We start from the raw sequence: 14,492 nt of genomic DNA, 5'->3' as shown, positions 1-14,492 counted from the left end.
TTGTGATTACCTACACCAAGTTGTGATTACCTACACCAAGTTTCTGCAAGCCACTATTTTTTCACAGTTCATGATTGAAGTTTTAGAAATTTGCACCCTAAATGAAACTGGCATGGCAACAGTCAGTTGATGAGATCCCTTCTCTGACATGATATCGAAGAGAGCAATAAGTACATTTCTGTATGAGCCATGATTAACGCATGCTTTTATGTGTCTCGAGGTTCATTTCAGCATGCACTTACAGCTCTCTTTGCTATCACGGCAGTCTTCCTCTGAGCCTCAGCACTAGAGGATAGGCCCACTCTAATTGACAGAAAAACATAACATTAAAGTACATGGTGATGAAAAGTCGCTGTCAAGTGGCCGTCTTATTTCAGATACAGCAGGGGCATAGAGAAAAAAAAGGAGGTGTTTGCATTTCGGGCATCTTGGAATTTTTTGATGACTAAATGACGTAGGTGGGTACAGCTGGGTACAGCGACGTCCCCTTCACGCTGTACCCACCTACGTCATCAAGTCATCAAAAAATTCCAAGATGCCCGAAATGCAAACACCTCCTTTTTTTTCTCTATGCAGAAGGGGTACCTTTTCGTGTCACATTGGAATGAGGTATTTCCTTTACTCTTGCTTTTATTCATTAAAGTAAAAAGTACCGCAAAAGAGAACCTTCACAAACCTTGGAAAGATATGCTTAAGGGTTCAGAATGAGTTTTAGGTGAGTCTTTAATCGCTGAAAAGAAGAGTCTGTACGGTTTTGAGTCTGCCAATTTCTTCTTCACTTTTCCTCGGTTAAGTTTCCATGTAGGATGAACAAATTCTTCTAAATTCACTGAGTTAGAACTTGAAGAATTTGAAGCTCCACTGGACTCTGGCTCATTTTTTTTTGGTTTGGGTTTCGGTTTGGGCTTGGCTTGTTTCAAAGACTTCACAATTTCAATCTGTGCTCGAAGATCGCTCAATCGGATTTTTGATGGATGGTTGTCAGGTAGTTTAGAATCACCGAATCGTTCAATGAGATCATTTACTGCAAACAAAATATGATACACAATTAATACTATAAAAATTAGCTTACTGAACAAAGTTTTTAGATATTTTAAATGCTATTTCTGAATAAAAAAATAAAAGAATTTCATGAAGTGGCAAAATAAATTGAAGAGAGGAACTCACGACAACATATCCAACACTAAACAGGCATTTGAAATAAAGAATTACTTTGAAAAGAGGAGTTGGAAAGGAGCACTCTAAAATCGAATTCTCATCCTCCAGTTTGGAGGCTGGGTCCTCAAGTTAACCTCTTGATTTGCCCGTAAAAAGAATTCAATGTTAAGACACTAATGGTGCACTGGCAATTGCTGTGTTAGGGCATCAAAACAATAACACAGTGAGATGGCGGCAACTACGCAGCCCTTGTAGCTCTTTGAAGTACTAGCCAGCTTTTTAGATTTAGACTACAACAAGCAAGCAGGGTATTGTTTAAGGGTTGAAACACAGGAATATTGACACATTCAGAGGACCCCAATTTGCTGAAGCCAATTTACACTTAAACAATTGGCTGAGTCATTTACCTGACACCACCTCTCAGCCACCACTTAACGTTTTGTAAACTAAGACAGGTAAAGAGTTATACTTCTTGCACTTACAATGAGGATGAGAGTACTCTTGGAAATGTTGAGGATTCTTGCGGAAACATTTTTCACCATACTGGCAATCATTCAATTTAGGTCTCTTTCCTAGTTGTGCTAGGTCTGAAATCAAACAAATGATGCATGAGACACATTTTATGGCAAAATCAGCTTTAAATTTGACACGACATGAACTTAAGATCAGTATTTACGATCCCATCCTCGGAGTTAGAAAATTCTCATGCCACCTGCTATCTTAAAAAATGTTTAAAAAAATTGGAAAATGTCCTTTTTACAAAACGAGAACATCGAACGATTTCTTAAAGCATGTCTGCTTTTCCAACACATCAAAAAATATATAAAAATTATAGCATAATCCGTATAAACTAAAAGGACCAAAAATTACTGAGAAAAAAAGGATTAATAAAAGGAAGAAATTCTCTATCAGCTGCCACAGATAAGTGGCTAAGTTACTGAAACTTTCATTTTCCATTCAACCAAAATAAGACAATGCACCACATAAAAAGACTAACAAATTGAAATTCTGATTAGAGGCCATAATCCTAGTAGCAACCAAAAAATCTTTGAGATTTCCTACAAAAGCGGTTGGCTGAACTGCTACACAGCAGGTCAGTTGTAAGACTTGAATCAGATAAGTTAGCAGCTGTTCACGATTTGTTTGCAAGCTACAGCAATTGAGGATTCACACAAGAGCGTCATCGCCATACGCAGACATTTAAATCATACAGCATAGGACAGTCAAAGGTAAACATCTGCTAGCTCATCAGATGAGATCGCTTAGCTTTAATCAATCCTATTAGATGATATGCCAATTGCCAATTTCCAAAATGGGACACCTTCATGGAGTGCAAACTACATAGAGACTTTAGAAAGCGGACAGCAATCTATGTTCACAACAAGACAAGATTGTGGTAGAAATTAGATGGCCGATAATTGGCACAGCATCACGTGCAAGAAATTCAAGGTAAAAACGTTCACTGGGCGCAGAGGTGCAAGTAGTTGAATGTCACACCAATTGATCGTGAGCTGATCTACATTCCTACAGCACAGCACATCATTCCTTAAAGTTCATGCAGAATTATCTTCACGCAGAGAAGAAAAGTCACGGCAGTTTGTAAGAATTGCCATTGAGTACTTAGATTTCTGCTTAAAAATTAAGTATGACAGGAAGTCTGCTACGTTGCAAACTGAGTTATGTGATTGCCGACTCACACCGTCGATGAGCTTGAGTGTAATGATTCTCAATTCTTCTCATTCCTTCTATGATCGTCTTGGCTCTTGGCTTCATTTCGGCGCTTCAAATACTCAGTTCCTTCCATCTTGTTCTCTTGACTTTAAATAATCATTAGCAGAGAAAGAAGTTGAATTATCATAGATGCAAACTGGAGTTATTAAAACTTACCAGAATTACTAGAGGTTGGACTGTCATTGTGATTTCTCTTGTTGTTTGGAGAATCCATGTTGAATGAAAGTGCTTCTGTGGCTTGCAACTGCTAGTTGGAAGATCATTTATGAAAACCTTGGGGCTAAAAGACTTCGTACCTCAGGGGAACAGCTTACAGACGATATCAACGATCATAATTTACAAGAATTTAAATCATTCATTGACCGAGTAGCCGATGCCGAAATTTGAACTGAAAGATTGCAAAATTCATTGGATTTGGATTTTTGAAATGATAATGAGAATTGAGGTTAGAAACGTGCGCGCCATGCCAAACATGAAAAATAGCGCTCCCGGCGGCTACTTTTAGAAACTTTCGGCGGTTTATTTAAATTTGCGCTCTTTTTCCTGACGGCCGTAAAATATCATAGAGTACAAATATTGCACTTGCGACCTTCTTACGGAACTTTATTCTTGGGATTTTGTGATCACCAATTAAGTCAAATGAGCCATATGACTGAATTAATCTGAATCAATGAAAAGAAGCGTCGGATAATGATGTCCATGCAGATTTGTAACATATTATTGTAATTTATTCAAATTATATAGTTCTGAGGGTTTCATGGATAGAACTTTTGGGATGGTTCAAAGAATATATGTTTGGTAATGATACTCGATGTGCAGTTTTGCAAAAATTTGAATGAAGCCTTTAGTTGAATCCTAAAATTCATTTTCTACAGCAATAGCAAGCACTAGATGATGATTCTCGTATGATTGTGATTGATCAACATCAAATGTTGTCATGGGAACTTTATCAACATGCAGCAGTCAAATTAAAAAGTCTCCAGACAAGGAGGTCAAATGAGTGCTGTTTTCTGCAAAATGAGAGGATTTTATAGAAGTAACTCTAGCTCACATTTTTTAATTCTGAGTAGATGACTTAGGTGTTGTTACTACTAATGAATTTTTTTAAGTATGAATTAAATGATAATGAAGGCTGGTGGTTAAAACTATGTGTTAAGAATAAATTGACAAAGAGTATGGAGGTCTTCCTTCGAAAGGTATTTTGAAATTGGTGCGATTAAAGAATGCCGAAGAAAAAAGGGAAAAAAGGAAAAAAGAAAAAACAAGAAAAGGAGGACAAAGATGACATCGCGGAAGTTGATAAGGAATTTTATGAAATTCAGATTTCAGACCTTACAAAGAAGCTCACAAGGTAAGTGAAGTGAAAAACAAGAGGGAAATTTACTTGGGATTATCATACTTTACCCAAAATTTCAAACCATAAGAGTATTGTGTGATGTATACCTAACACATAACGCCAGAGGAGCAAGGCTCTTTTGGGGGCTGGACCGCAAAGCGCTCAGGGGGCGTAGCCCCTGGTATGTATGAAAGATGAATGTCCTGATAGAAAAATAAAAATGATGAATGATTGCGCAGCCATCATTATGATGGAAACCTCTGATAAATCAGTTAACTAAGATATTATCTAATTAGATATTTTCTTGATCTTTTTTCAGATTACGCTCACATGCTGGTGAACTGGAAAAAGAAAATGAAAATGTTAGGGCGGAGATGCATGGGCTGGATGAAGACAGAGCTGATGTTATAGCCTTCTTGAAACGGACCTTGCAAAAGAAAGTAGATGAGAATGCTGAACTGATGAATAGAATTCTAGCACTTGAGCAGGTAAGTTTTTCCGATGAAAAGGCGGGTAAAAAGTACATTTTGCATGGTTTCCTCCATCGCAAAAAGTGCCTAGATATTTTTGTTTGAAGCTTCAGACATTTTTCCAAAGAGCCTTCTTTTTGAAGAAAATCTTAAAATAATTTTGTTGTAGGTAACTTTGTTTTATTTTGAACAGTTCATGTGCTTATTAGAGGAAAGACTATACCTACAGGTAACTATAATTTTTACATGCATACCAATTGCTTTAGATCTGAGAGTTTTAGTGCTTAAAATGATCAACTTCCTTTAAAAAATCATTAACTCTATATGATTAAAGAGGCGATTTCCAAAATTTTTATGTTAAATTAACGGATGTGATATGCTATATTCATCTGCAGTGCAAACCCATCCCAACAAATATCTTTTTGTATCTCAGTTCAGGAGATATTTTTCTCCGAAGTAGATATTTTGAATTTTTATTCATGAATTTATTTCAATATTACTCATTTGGTTTTTTTTTTTTTTTTTTTTTTTTTTTTTTTTTTTTTTTTTTTTGAAAAAAACTGTTGTAGGCCAGAGAGGCGGAGCAAAGTGAGTTTCAACAAACTATCACACAGAAAGATAAAGAATTCAAAGAAATGTTTGAGCAGCTGAATGCAGAGATCAAACTTTTAAGTAAGATTCAAAAACTATCTAACATCCATATTTTAGGGTGAAAATCCTTGTGTTTTTTTTAAATAAAGCTTTGCTCAAAACTATAAAATTTCTACTCTCAAAAATCAAGTAAAAAGTTGGATTGTATTTTTCTTTTTTGACAAAAGTTGAACTTACTACCTATAAATATTAATTCTACTATTTTATTTAAAAATTGATGCCTGGCTGACTCAGCTGCTAAGGGTATTGAAGGGTGTATAGTAATATCGATGGTTATGAACTCAGAAACCAGCATCTCAATAGCAGTGTTTCTAAATTGCCCCTCCTTTTTTCTACTTTTTTAGAGGAAAACAAAACCAAATTGATCGCTTGAAATTTGTATGAAATAGGTACCTACTCTTTAGACAAGGAAGAAAGATTTTGCAATATTTTTAAAAAAAAATTGTTGATTTAGTTTTCCAGTTAATAAGTAAAAAAAGGCATCAATGGAAGTCTGCAAAAACGCAACGTCATGTAAAGCTCAGCCTTCAGAATCCAACGTTTTTTCAGGTCACATCAGAAGAAAGAGCTTCTGAAAAATACTTAGCACAGATTTAGTTGATAAATAATCTTATTATACTTTTTCCTTTCAGACGGGAAACTGAGTTCATTGGAGGAGTTCAGAATTCAAAAAGAAGATCTGATGAATAAATTTTCTTGTCAAGAAAAAATGTTTGAAGATCAAGAGATCAGACACAAGAAGGAACTTTATGACATAGAGAGAAAATTTATTGTGAGCAAGGATCAGTAAGTGATAGTTTCCAGAGTTATTAATTAATCGTCCTTTCAGGCAAAAATTTAAAAACTGGTTAGATTAATTGTTCCTACTTAAGGAGGCAAATCTTAAGAATTTAAGAGCGGTGTTACCTTTACGTATCACAAATGTGTGAGAATAGAAGTTAGAATCTTGTTTTTGATAATGAAAATGACTTTTATACATTTTTTCAGACTGAAAAAAGACGTCGAGGTGAAACTGCTGCAATTATCTTTGGACTTCCAAAATGCAACCCAAATGAGAGTTGCCGCAACAACCCAAAGAGTGATCAGAGAAAATATTTCGATGAATAACGAGGTAAGGATCGAAATCAGATCAATTTAAGTAATTTTTAGACAAATATTTTCTCCTTTGCTTGAAGTCCCTCGAACTAAGATGAAAACAAATTTGGAGGTATAAACCTTTTTGAAGGGAAGGCTGAGAAATAATTTCTGTTAAGTACAACTTTTACTATGATAAAGTTTTCCCCATAAGTATAAATTCGATCACTTTTTAACTAATAAAAATTTTAAAAAAATTGTTAGAATTGGTTGAAATAGAGCTAGGGAGTGGAGGTATCAAGAGTCGAGTTGTCATTTATTTTTATTTTGTATTATTAATTGTAATTATATAATATCATATGTATGAGACTATGCACTATGACCTCTCCTCATAAATAAGGAAGTTATCTTAGGATACGAAGTAATTCTTAAAAAAAATTAGATTTTTGAGATATTAGGTTTCAAGTGATTATGAAATCCAAAATTTAAAGAGGCTTTCTTCAAGAAATATGTTTAATTCTGCAAATTATTTTTTTTTTCAGCTGGCTATTCTGATAGAGGCATGGAATGAGTGTATGAAAAAATTAGAGCATCTAAAACGCCAAGAAAAAGAGTTAAAATTAAGCTTGGAGATCGTGACAGACGAATCACTAAAACTCACAAAATGTAATAAAATAAAGAATAAGGTGAGCACAAAAGGGTATAGCATTAATTTCAATAGTCATTTCTCCCTTGCAGCACATCTTTCTTTATCAGAATTCCACTTTCCGTAATTCTGAGCATTAAGAAAATAAGTTAGATCGAGAAAAACCCTAGGATTTGTGAGAGTAAAATCAACAGATATGAAAATACTGGAATGAGTATTATAACCTCGAGTATGATAAAAAACTCAACAAGATATCAAAAGCTGCTGGCAGCCCTGATATTTTAAAATTAGAGAAAACCTCAGTTTAGTTTTTGAGGATGTTCTATTTTTTAATTTTAAAAGCTCTTGTACGTTTTTGTTCCTACTATCCTGTAGCACAGGTTGCAATAAATTGCAATTACCTAAACAGTAAAATATGTTTTATTGTATAGAAGTGTTTCACGAGTTGCCTATTTGCTAATTGGAGGTGCTCCTCTCACTGAGATTTGCTGCAATAAAATTTAAATAATTTGCAATTTTATTTCTTGCATTGCAAATTGCTTCCTTTCCTCATTCAAGTTGGCACTTTCTGACCGAATGATGTAATTTTATGGTGAAAAACCCACGATTTCATTGCATAAGATAAATTGCAAAATTAATTCAATGTTTTTTTTTTTTTTTTTTTTGCACTGTGCTACTTGATTCTGGAGAGGTTGAATGAAGTTTATCATTTTTTACCTACACCCCGATTATAATCATTGAAACTGATCATTGAACTGAAAATAGAGAACTTAAGCTTATACTTAAAATTGAGTGGCCTTGCATAATAAAATATTCTAACAAAAAATTTTAGGTGATAGATGATTTGACTGAAAAGCATCAACTTCTGAGTGAACAAAACAAGGAATATCAACGTTTGGTGAAAACAACCGAGTCACTGAAGCATGAAAAAGAATCAGTTGAGAACGAGAAGAGATTTGTAGAGAAGGAAAAATACAACATTGAGGAACAATTGAAGATGTTAAAAATGGAAAATAATCAACAAAAAAGCGAATTCTTGAGGATTATATCCAGGAACTACCTCCTTGAAGATACAATTTCACAGGCGGTCCGTGCAGTTAAAGAAGCATTTATGGTAGGTTAAGCCACTAAAGATATTAAAAATTAAGGTAATTTTTCCTGGGACCCAGTGGAAAATAAACTGGTGTTCTACATGTCTCAACAAGCAGGTCAAAAATTTATGCAAGCTCAAAGTTCAAGGCTAAAGATAACACCTACACATGAATCTATAGAATCATTTTTTAGAAAAAAAATCGCAACATTCAGAGAAATAATAACAGGATTTGACAATGAAGGAAGCACAGTCTTTAATTACAGAATGATGAAATGTAATAATTTTGTCTGTAGACAAATCCTGTTTAACCCTCTTAAATTTTTGCAGTTTTTTTTTTCTTTTTTTTTTTTTTTTTTTTCTATGAATGATTCTTTAGGTAAACGCACTGCACAGGGTCTTTTTTTATTTGACTAGAAGTCAAAGTTTACCAGAAATTTTCACTTGACTGATTCGATACACTAGATGTCAATAGAGCTACAACTAGACATCATGACAAATTACTTTAACTTTGTTTTTTGGCTGCTTTGATTTTCTAATAGAAGTCTTGGCCTCTGATGTCTCTCTAGGCACCAACATTTTGTGAAGTTTTCCCAAAAACCACGTTTTCAAATTATAGGCCAGACGAAATGACAGATCCAAAATAATTCCACATTTGCACAGAGAGGCATTTTATTTACACAATTACTTTCAGTTCCAATTTCATTCTTATCAATCATAACAAAGAAAAATATTTTACAAATGGAGGATTACAAGTTAGGTAACTGTTAAAAAATCTCATCATAAGACTACCCTCCTAGTTCTTGGAGAAAAACAATTTTTAAGAGACTTTTTTCAGAAAAAAATTTAGAGCCGCCGAAAAACACTGAAGAGACTAAATAAAAAATAGATGTCAGTGCTCCAAATCTTTTCAGTTTCTCCATCCTCTCTTATGACCAAAAAAGTATAAGTACTAAAACTTAACGCGTTCTTTAAAAAAAAAATAAAAAAAAACAATAACAAAATACAAATGAAAAAGCTCATAAATAATCATGAGGAACAAGGGCTTCCAATTAAAAAATTGATTTAGACTTAGTTGAGGGGAAATGAAGAATTATTTTCATAGGAAACTAAGAATCAAATCTCCTTGAACTGTTCTTTTGTAAAATCTTCCAGACTCCTGAAGTTTTTCACTTGAAGGCCATTTTCATAGATAAATAGTTCAATTGAGTACTCAAAATGGCAGAAAGGTTATGGTAATTTTCCACTCGTTTGAGCAAGCTTACATTCAAAACAAGAGAAAAGAATTTTGTAATGAAGAATGAAGGTACTGCACTAATGGCACACCGTGGGAGTTCCGCGTCTCAAATGCAGTGCCTTCAATTACAGGCAATAAGAAATAATAAGCAATGAACTTAATCAAAAAACTTCATTTCAAATTCTTCTGCAGATTCAACAAGAACCCTCAAAGGATCAGGCTCTGAATGTGCACAAGAGAGGCACATTATTACGAACTTTGCTCGACATATTTGAAGTAGTTGAGGTCCCGCAAGACAGAGCTCTCAGTACTTATCGAACGTGAGTAAACAATTTAAACCATGCCAAAAATGCAGCCCATTTGACTACAAAAAAACAACGATTTCTATTTTTGTAGGTGTGAATGAGAAAAGGAGGAGCACTTTCCTTTTTCATCATGAAAGATAAAATTAAGCCGCAAAAAAGTATTCAAAAAAGTGAAATCATCAAATCTGACTACATTGAGATCGAAAAAAAAACTTAAACAAAGTTAGAATATAAATAATTTTCAAAAGGAAATTATCTTGACTTCTGACTGGTGATTTGGCCTTCATCTCTATTATTTTCTCTTAAATTCACCATATTAATTCGGGCAGCTTATCCATTAATAACGATCAGTAAGTACTAAATCGACGGTGAAACTACCAAACCACGTATCTCGGTTTGCGACGTCGCAGACTTCCTGTCATACTTTATTTTTTAAATGAAAAACTACTTAACATCCAGTCTTGAAAATTTCTGTGATTTTTCCTCTTCGTGCGGAGAAAATTCTGTGAAAATTTCAAGGAATGATATTGATTTGGTCTACTTCAAAAAAATAAAATGCGAGCGTAGATTTTTAAACACTGCAAACGAGATACGTGGTTTGGTAGTTTCACCGTCGAAATGCAGTTAACATGAAAACACATGTTGTGACTGCGAAAACCTTAAAAGTTCTGAATGAATGCCTGACCGATTCTCAAGATGACTAGATATTCCGTTTTGTTCTGCTTTGAATGCGGCTTTGACGTACATGTGTCGAAAAGGTCACATAATTTAAGATTTTGACTTGTGAAGAGCGTGCTATACATTTTCACTGCATAACTGTTTCAGCAAAGAGCAGCCACCCTTGCAACCAATCAAGAGCGAAGTACCACCTTATTCTCTCGGTGATCTCGGACTTATTCCAAAATCGATACCATAACTTGAAGTGATGATTGAAATACTTGAAAATACGGGCAAGATGAACATCAGGATGGAAGAGCAAAATTTATTGTCTACTAGACTTCGTTTGTGAATATAAGTATTAAATATAAATGTTAAAAAAAAGTTCTGACACTAGTTAATTTTTTTACCGACTTAACTTTTACTTCTTCAAGTTTCAACGTAAGAGGAGGAAAGTTTGTAACGTTAATGGCACACAGTAAAAATGATGATAGACTTGCGATTTTTGAACTAAAATTGCTATTTTAACTTAAAATCATGTCATACAGGTTTAGCGTAGGAAGTGAAAGTTGTTAAGTAAAAAGGGGCAAGAAGTTTTGACCATGGCAAACTTAGCTGCAAGGTTTTCTAGTTCACCTCCACTGTCTGATTGAACCCAAAATAAACCATTAATCTTACAACAAGATGTAAAAGATGTATGTCTCATTTGATCTTTGATAGTTCAAAGAATGAAACTACTTTGGAACAAAAAAAAACGGTCAGAAAAAATAAGGGAAAAGGTAAGTACTTCTTTTTGGAAGACACTAAAATACAGACAAATTTTGACTTCAATTGACTGTAAAAATCAGATCTTGGGCAGAGATAACAGTGCTACTCTCATCCTAAGCGATTCTTAAAAACGAAATTTAGACTGCTTTTCAACAGTATTGACGGAAAAATTTACAAACAATCATACGTTCACATGACGCTCTTTCCTTCACACAACTTTCTGCTTCTGAACTAGCGATGTATAATTGCATCTGACACCTTTTGTATCAGTATTACCGGACTGACACTTTGGCAACAGTAAGCACTAAGGGCAAGAGGCTAGAGACAGGAAAAAGAGTGAGAATTGTATGAGCATGGAGTGTTTAAATTTTCAGTGACTTGGTGCTCATGATGAGTATCAAATAATGAGTGCATCATCTACAATAAGACAGAATCAGTTGGTTTCTTCAAGGTAGAATGATATTAAAAAAAGTTGGGTTTCCCCACAGAAATTTTGTTAGTCCTTTCTGATCCAGAATTTTCTGAAGTATCAATTTAGACCAAAAATTTTTTGGAGCATTTACTCAACTTTGGAGAAACACTTATTTGATGAAATAAAATAGTTATTTCGGCAGAGGATTGCCTTTCAATTCGTAAGCTAAAACTGCTCACTTTGAAATGATATATTAATTTTCATCAAATGAAATTAATGGTTTAAACATTTTTGTTCTCATTTCATGCTTGAGTTCAATACTGATCAAAACAGTGAATTTCAAAGCTTTAAAATTCAATGAATCAATTTCTCATCTGATACTCATCAAAATTCAAGCAATATTCTATGAAGCTAGGGTGATCTTCACAAGGTATTAAAGATTCTTAACAGGGATGTTTTTCGCATTTTAAGGGTGAAATTGCAAAAACGCAAACCTAGTTTGCGGTGTTTTAAAATACCCACTCCAAAATTTGATCAAAGGAGGACCCAACACTATTGCTTGAGATAATTTTCATGGTATATTTTTCAAACAGAAAAATCAGGAAAATTTTAAAGAAATGATGTTGTGTATTTTACCATATGAAAAATAAATTGAGAAAGGACATCCACACCATCACAAACTGAGATAAGTGTTTTTCCAGTTCCACCGTCGTTTTGTTACTTACTATTTCACAGTGCACAAGATTGCTGATTCAAGAGTATGCTTAAGCTTTTCCCTGTGAAACAAAGTACATATTTATGTACGAAATCTAGTCTTAAAATACTCTGTCATAACTTTCTGAACGCGGATTATAATCAAAAAGGAAAAAGTGTACCGTACCATATTTAAAAACTAAAAAAAATTTACCACAGTTCAAGGGTCTAATTGCCCAGAATATATTCATTGTGTTGCAAAAGTAGTCTCTTTGATCTCTACGACTAGTCTTAGAAAAAAAGTCTCGAATAAAATTATCTGCCCAAGGTAACAGACTTATTCAGAAATGAGGCACTCTGAGCACAATGAATATTGCATGCTACTCGTCAGAAAAAGGCAACAGCTCACATTTATCCTGTCGCAACTCTGTTTTGAGTATAACATTGACAACCAACATACAGAAAAACTGATTATTAGTCATCATTTAACAGTCAAGTACTTACTTCATTATTATGACCGCTGCGGGTAAATTGGATATCGGTAATCATTGACAGGTCCTACTGCGCTAAGAGCTAATACATCTGTATTAATATAGTTTAAAGCTTTAGATATGATACCTAGATTTGAATGACTATTATTACTGACAGGGTTGACAACAGGTTCTGGTATTTGCGGAGTAATAGGCTGATTATCCTTTGTCGGATGAACATGTGTTGGGAATGCTGGTGGCGGTGGAGGAGGAGGTGGAGGGGGCTTTTTGACTTTCTTCACTTTGACTTCCAGATCGTACAGTGATCGCGTAAGTTCGTAGATTTGAGCACGTTGCTCCTGTGTTTGGAAGTAGAGTTCGTCAAGTCGAGAGCACATGTTATCGATCTCCTCTTGCCTTTTGGTCTCCTTGGCAGCCTCCTTGCGCACTTGTCTACTGTATTCCGCAACCAGAATACCAGCAGCCATTGTGAAGATAATGGTTTCACCCAATAAGTTGGCGCCTAATTCTATTGCCATTTGTTCGTTGAGGGGTGGTACTGAGACAGGTTTACCGAGATTAAGAACCCACATCTTCATCTTCACCTCACACCAATTGTAAACTGGAAAAGATAGAAAACAAGTTAATTTGAGACAGTTTCAGATTACAATTGCCTTTATAGGTGGTATACATGATACAAGAAGCTTACTTCTATGAGACGAGGCATTATTGTGGTGGTACGTATCTATGCTCGGCAGCAGGCTGCAGATTGCATTTCAATACCTCATTTTTATACTCTCATAAGTGTTCACTATAGTACGTCAATGTAACAAAGCAAATATAATGTATTTCGCTGTGGTGAGCATGGTGGGGCTTGTGCTATACGAGAGGAATTACCTTCTCTTCATGAACTTTAGACGAGACTTCATCCTCCGATGTTGGGGTTTGCAAAATAAGCAATGGCTAAATTATCATAATTTTCCTCAGTTAATGTGCCTGAAGTTCTGGAGCAATTTCGCCTAAAGTTCTGCAAACAGTGCTCATGTAGACAGGGTCTTCCTTGGATTTTAGTATGGCAGGCAAAGAGGAATCGGCTACGAAAGTCATGATGTTAACAGCAATTTAGAAACCCCCTTTTATTACCTAAAGAGGGACTGATTGATCGCAAGATCAGATTTATCTTCAGCAGTAAATTGTAGATTAGCAAAATCTCGAAAAGAGATGCGTGTGGACTTATCGGCACTAAGTATTCTAAAACCTGTAAAATGTTTGAATTTTGTCCATGGCATGCGAACTTAGATTTCCTGACAAATTTGATGAGCCGAGTGACCTATATGCTGCAAAACTAAACTACCCCTGCTGGGGAATCCTTCATTTGCGCCAAAAGGCAATGAATAATAGCCTGTCAAGCGGCAAACTTTGGTACATCATGAGGAGCCTTTGTGCAGTGCGCTTAGCGACTAACTAACTGTCTGGATACTTCGGAGCAAATATCTAACTCAAAATCTTACAGTATAATTAACAAAAGTGTATTAAGACACATTTCAAGTTCAAATTAGAAAAATAATTGGCCTCAACCTTGGGCCCAGACCAGCGAATGTCAAGCTAAGGGTTTGGGTACTCACACTGTGCTGGAGGCATGCAAACGTATTTCCTGAAGATGGGATGATGTTTTGCTCTTTCTTTAGCATAATTAGCGATTGGTTTACTAAGCTGTTTTAATAATAAAGCACCTAATTTTGCTATTGGAAATGCTGCGATCACCATTTTGACAGGTTAGGTTAGACCTACCAC

At 34.9% G+C, this 14,492-nt stretch overlaps 3 protein-coding genes across 4 annotated transcripts in view; 1 reads left to right on the top strand and 2 right to left on the bottom strand.

Annotated features, from left to right (window-relative positions):
- gkt (tyrosyl-DNA phosphodiesterase glaikit) overlaps nt 1-3,302 on the bottom strand; it is a 39,305-nt gene extending 36,003 nt beyond the window's left edge. Inside the window, exons 1-3 of the mRNA XM_072304771.1 lie at nt 3,046-3,302; nt 1,641-1,745; nt 677-1,024 (exon numbers count right to left, since the gene is read on the bottom strand). Coding sequence (XP_072160872.1) covers nt 677-1,024; nt 1,641-1,745; nt 3,046-3,103 — 511 coding nt within the window. The 5' untranslated portion in view covers nt 3,104-3,302. The remainder of the gene's footprint in view (nt 1-676; nt 1,025-1,640; nt 1,746-3,045) is intronic.
- On the top strand, nt 2,059-10,664 carry LOC109034667 (cilia- and flagella-associated protein 157). Of its 2 annotated transcripts, none has more exons than XM_072304772.1 (9): nt 2,059-2,387; nt 4,545-4,713; nt 5,265-5,367; nt 5,979-6,132; nt 6,334-6,457; nt 6,963-7,106; nt 7,899-8,180; nt 9,586-9,713; nt 10,524-10,664. In XM_072304772.1, exons 2-9 carry the CDS (start codon nt 4,600-4,602, stop codon nt 10,612-10,614), a joined length of 1,140 nt encoding a protein of 379 aa, XP_072160873.1. In that variant the 5' UTR covers nt 2,059-2,387; nt 4,545-4,599; the 3' UTR covers nt 10,615-10,664. The 2 variants fall into 2 exon arrangements, with proteins under 2 accessions (XP_072160873.1, XP_018903464.2); XM_019047919.2 differs by lacking the exon at nt 2,059-2,387 and adding an exon at nt 3,460-4,240.
- Nucleotides 8,811-14,473, bottom strand: LOC109034673 (optic atrophy 3 protein homolog). The gene is made up of 2 exons (XM_019047930.2): nt 14,324-14,473; nt 8,811-13,320 (listed from the first exon to the last, which is right to left on the bottom strand). The coding sequence occupies exons 1-2, from the start codon at nt 14,463-14,465 to the stop codon at nt 12,740-12,742; spliced, it is 723 nt and encodes a 240-aa protein (XP_018903475.1). The 5' UTR covers nt 14,466-14,473; the 3' UTR covers nt 8,811-12,739.
- Between the last annotated feature and the right edge of the window lie 19 nt (nt 14,474-14,492).

The sequence above is a fragment of the Bemisia tabaci genome, chromosome 9, assembly GCF_918797505.1.
Source record: "Bemisia tabaci chromosome 9, PGI_BMITA_v3".
In the NCBI taxonomy this organism is placed as follows: domain Eukaryota; kingdom Metazoa; phylum Arthropoda; class Insecta; order Hemiptera; family Aleyrodidae; genus Bemisia; species Bemisia tabaci.
The sequence above is the reverse complement of the archived record's forward strand: the minus strand, read 5'-3'. Positions and strand labels throughout refer to the sequence as shown.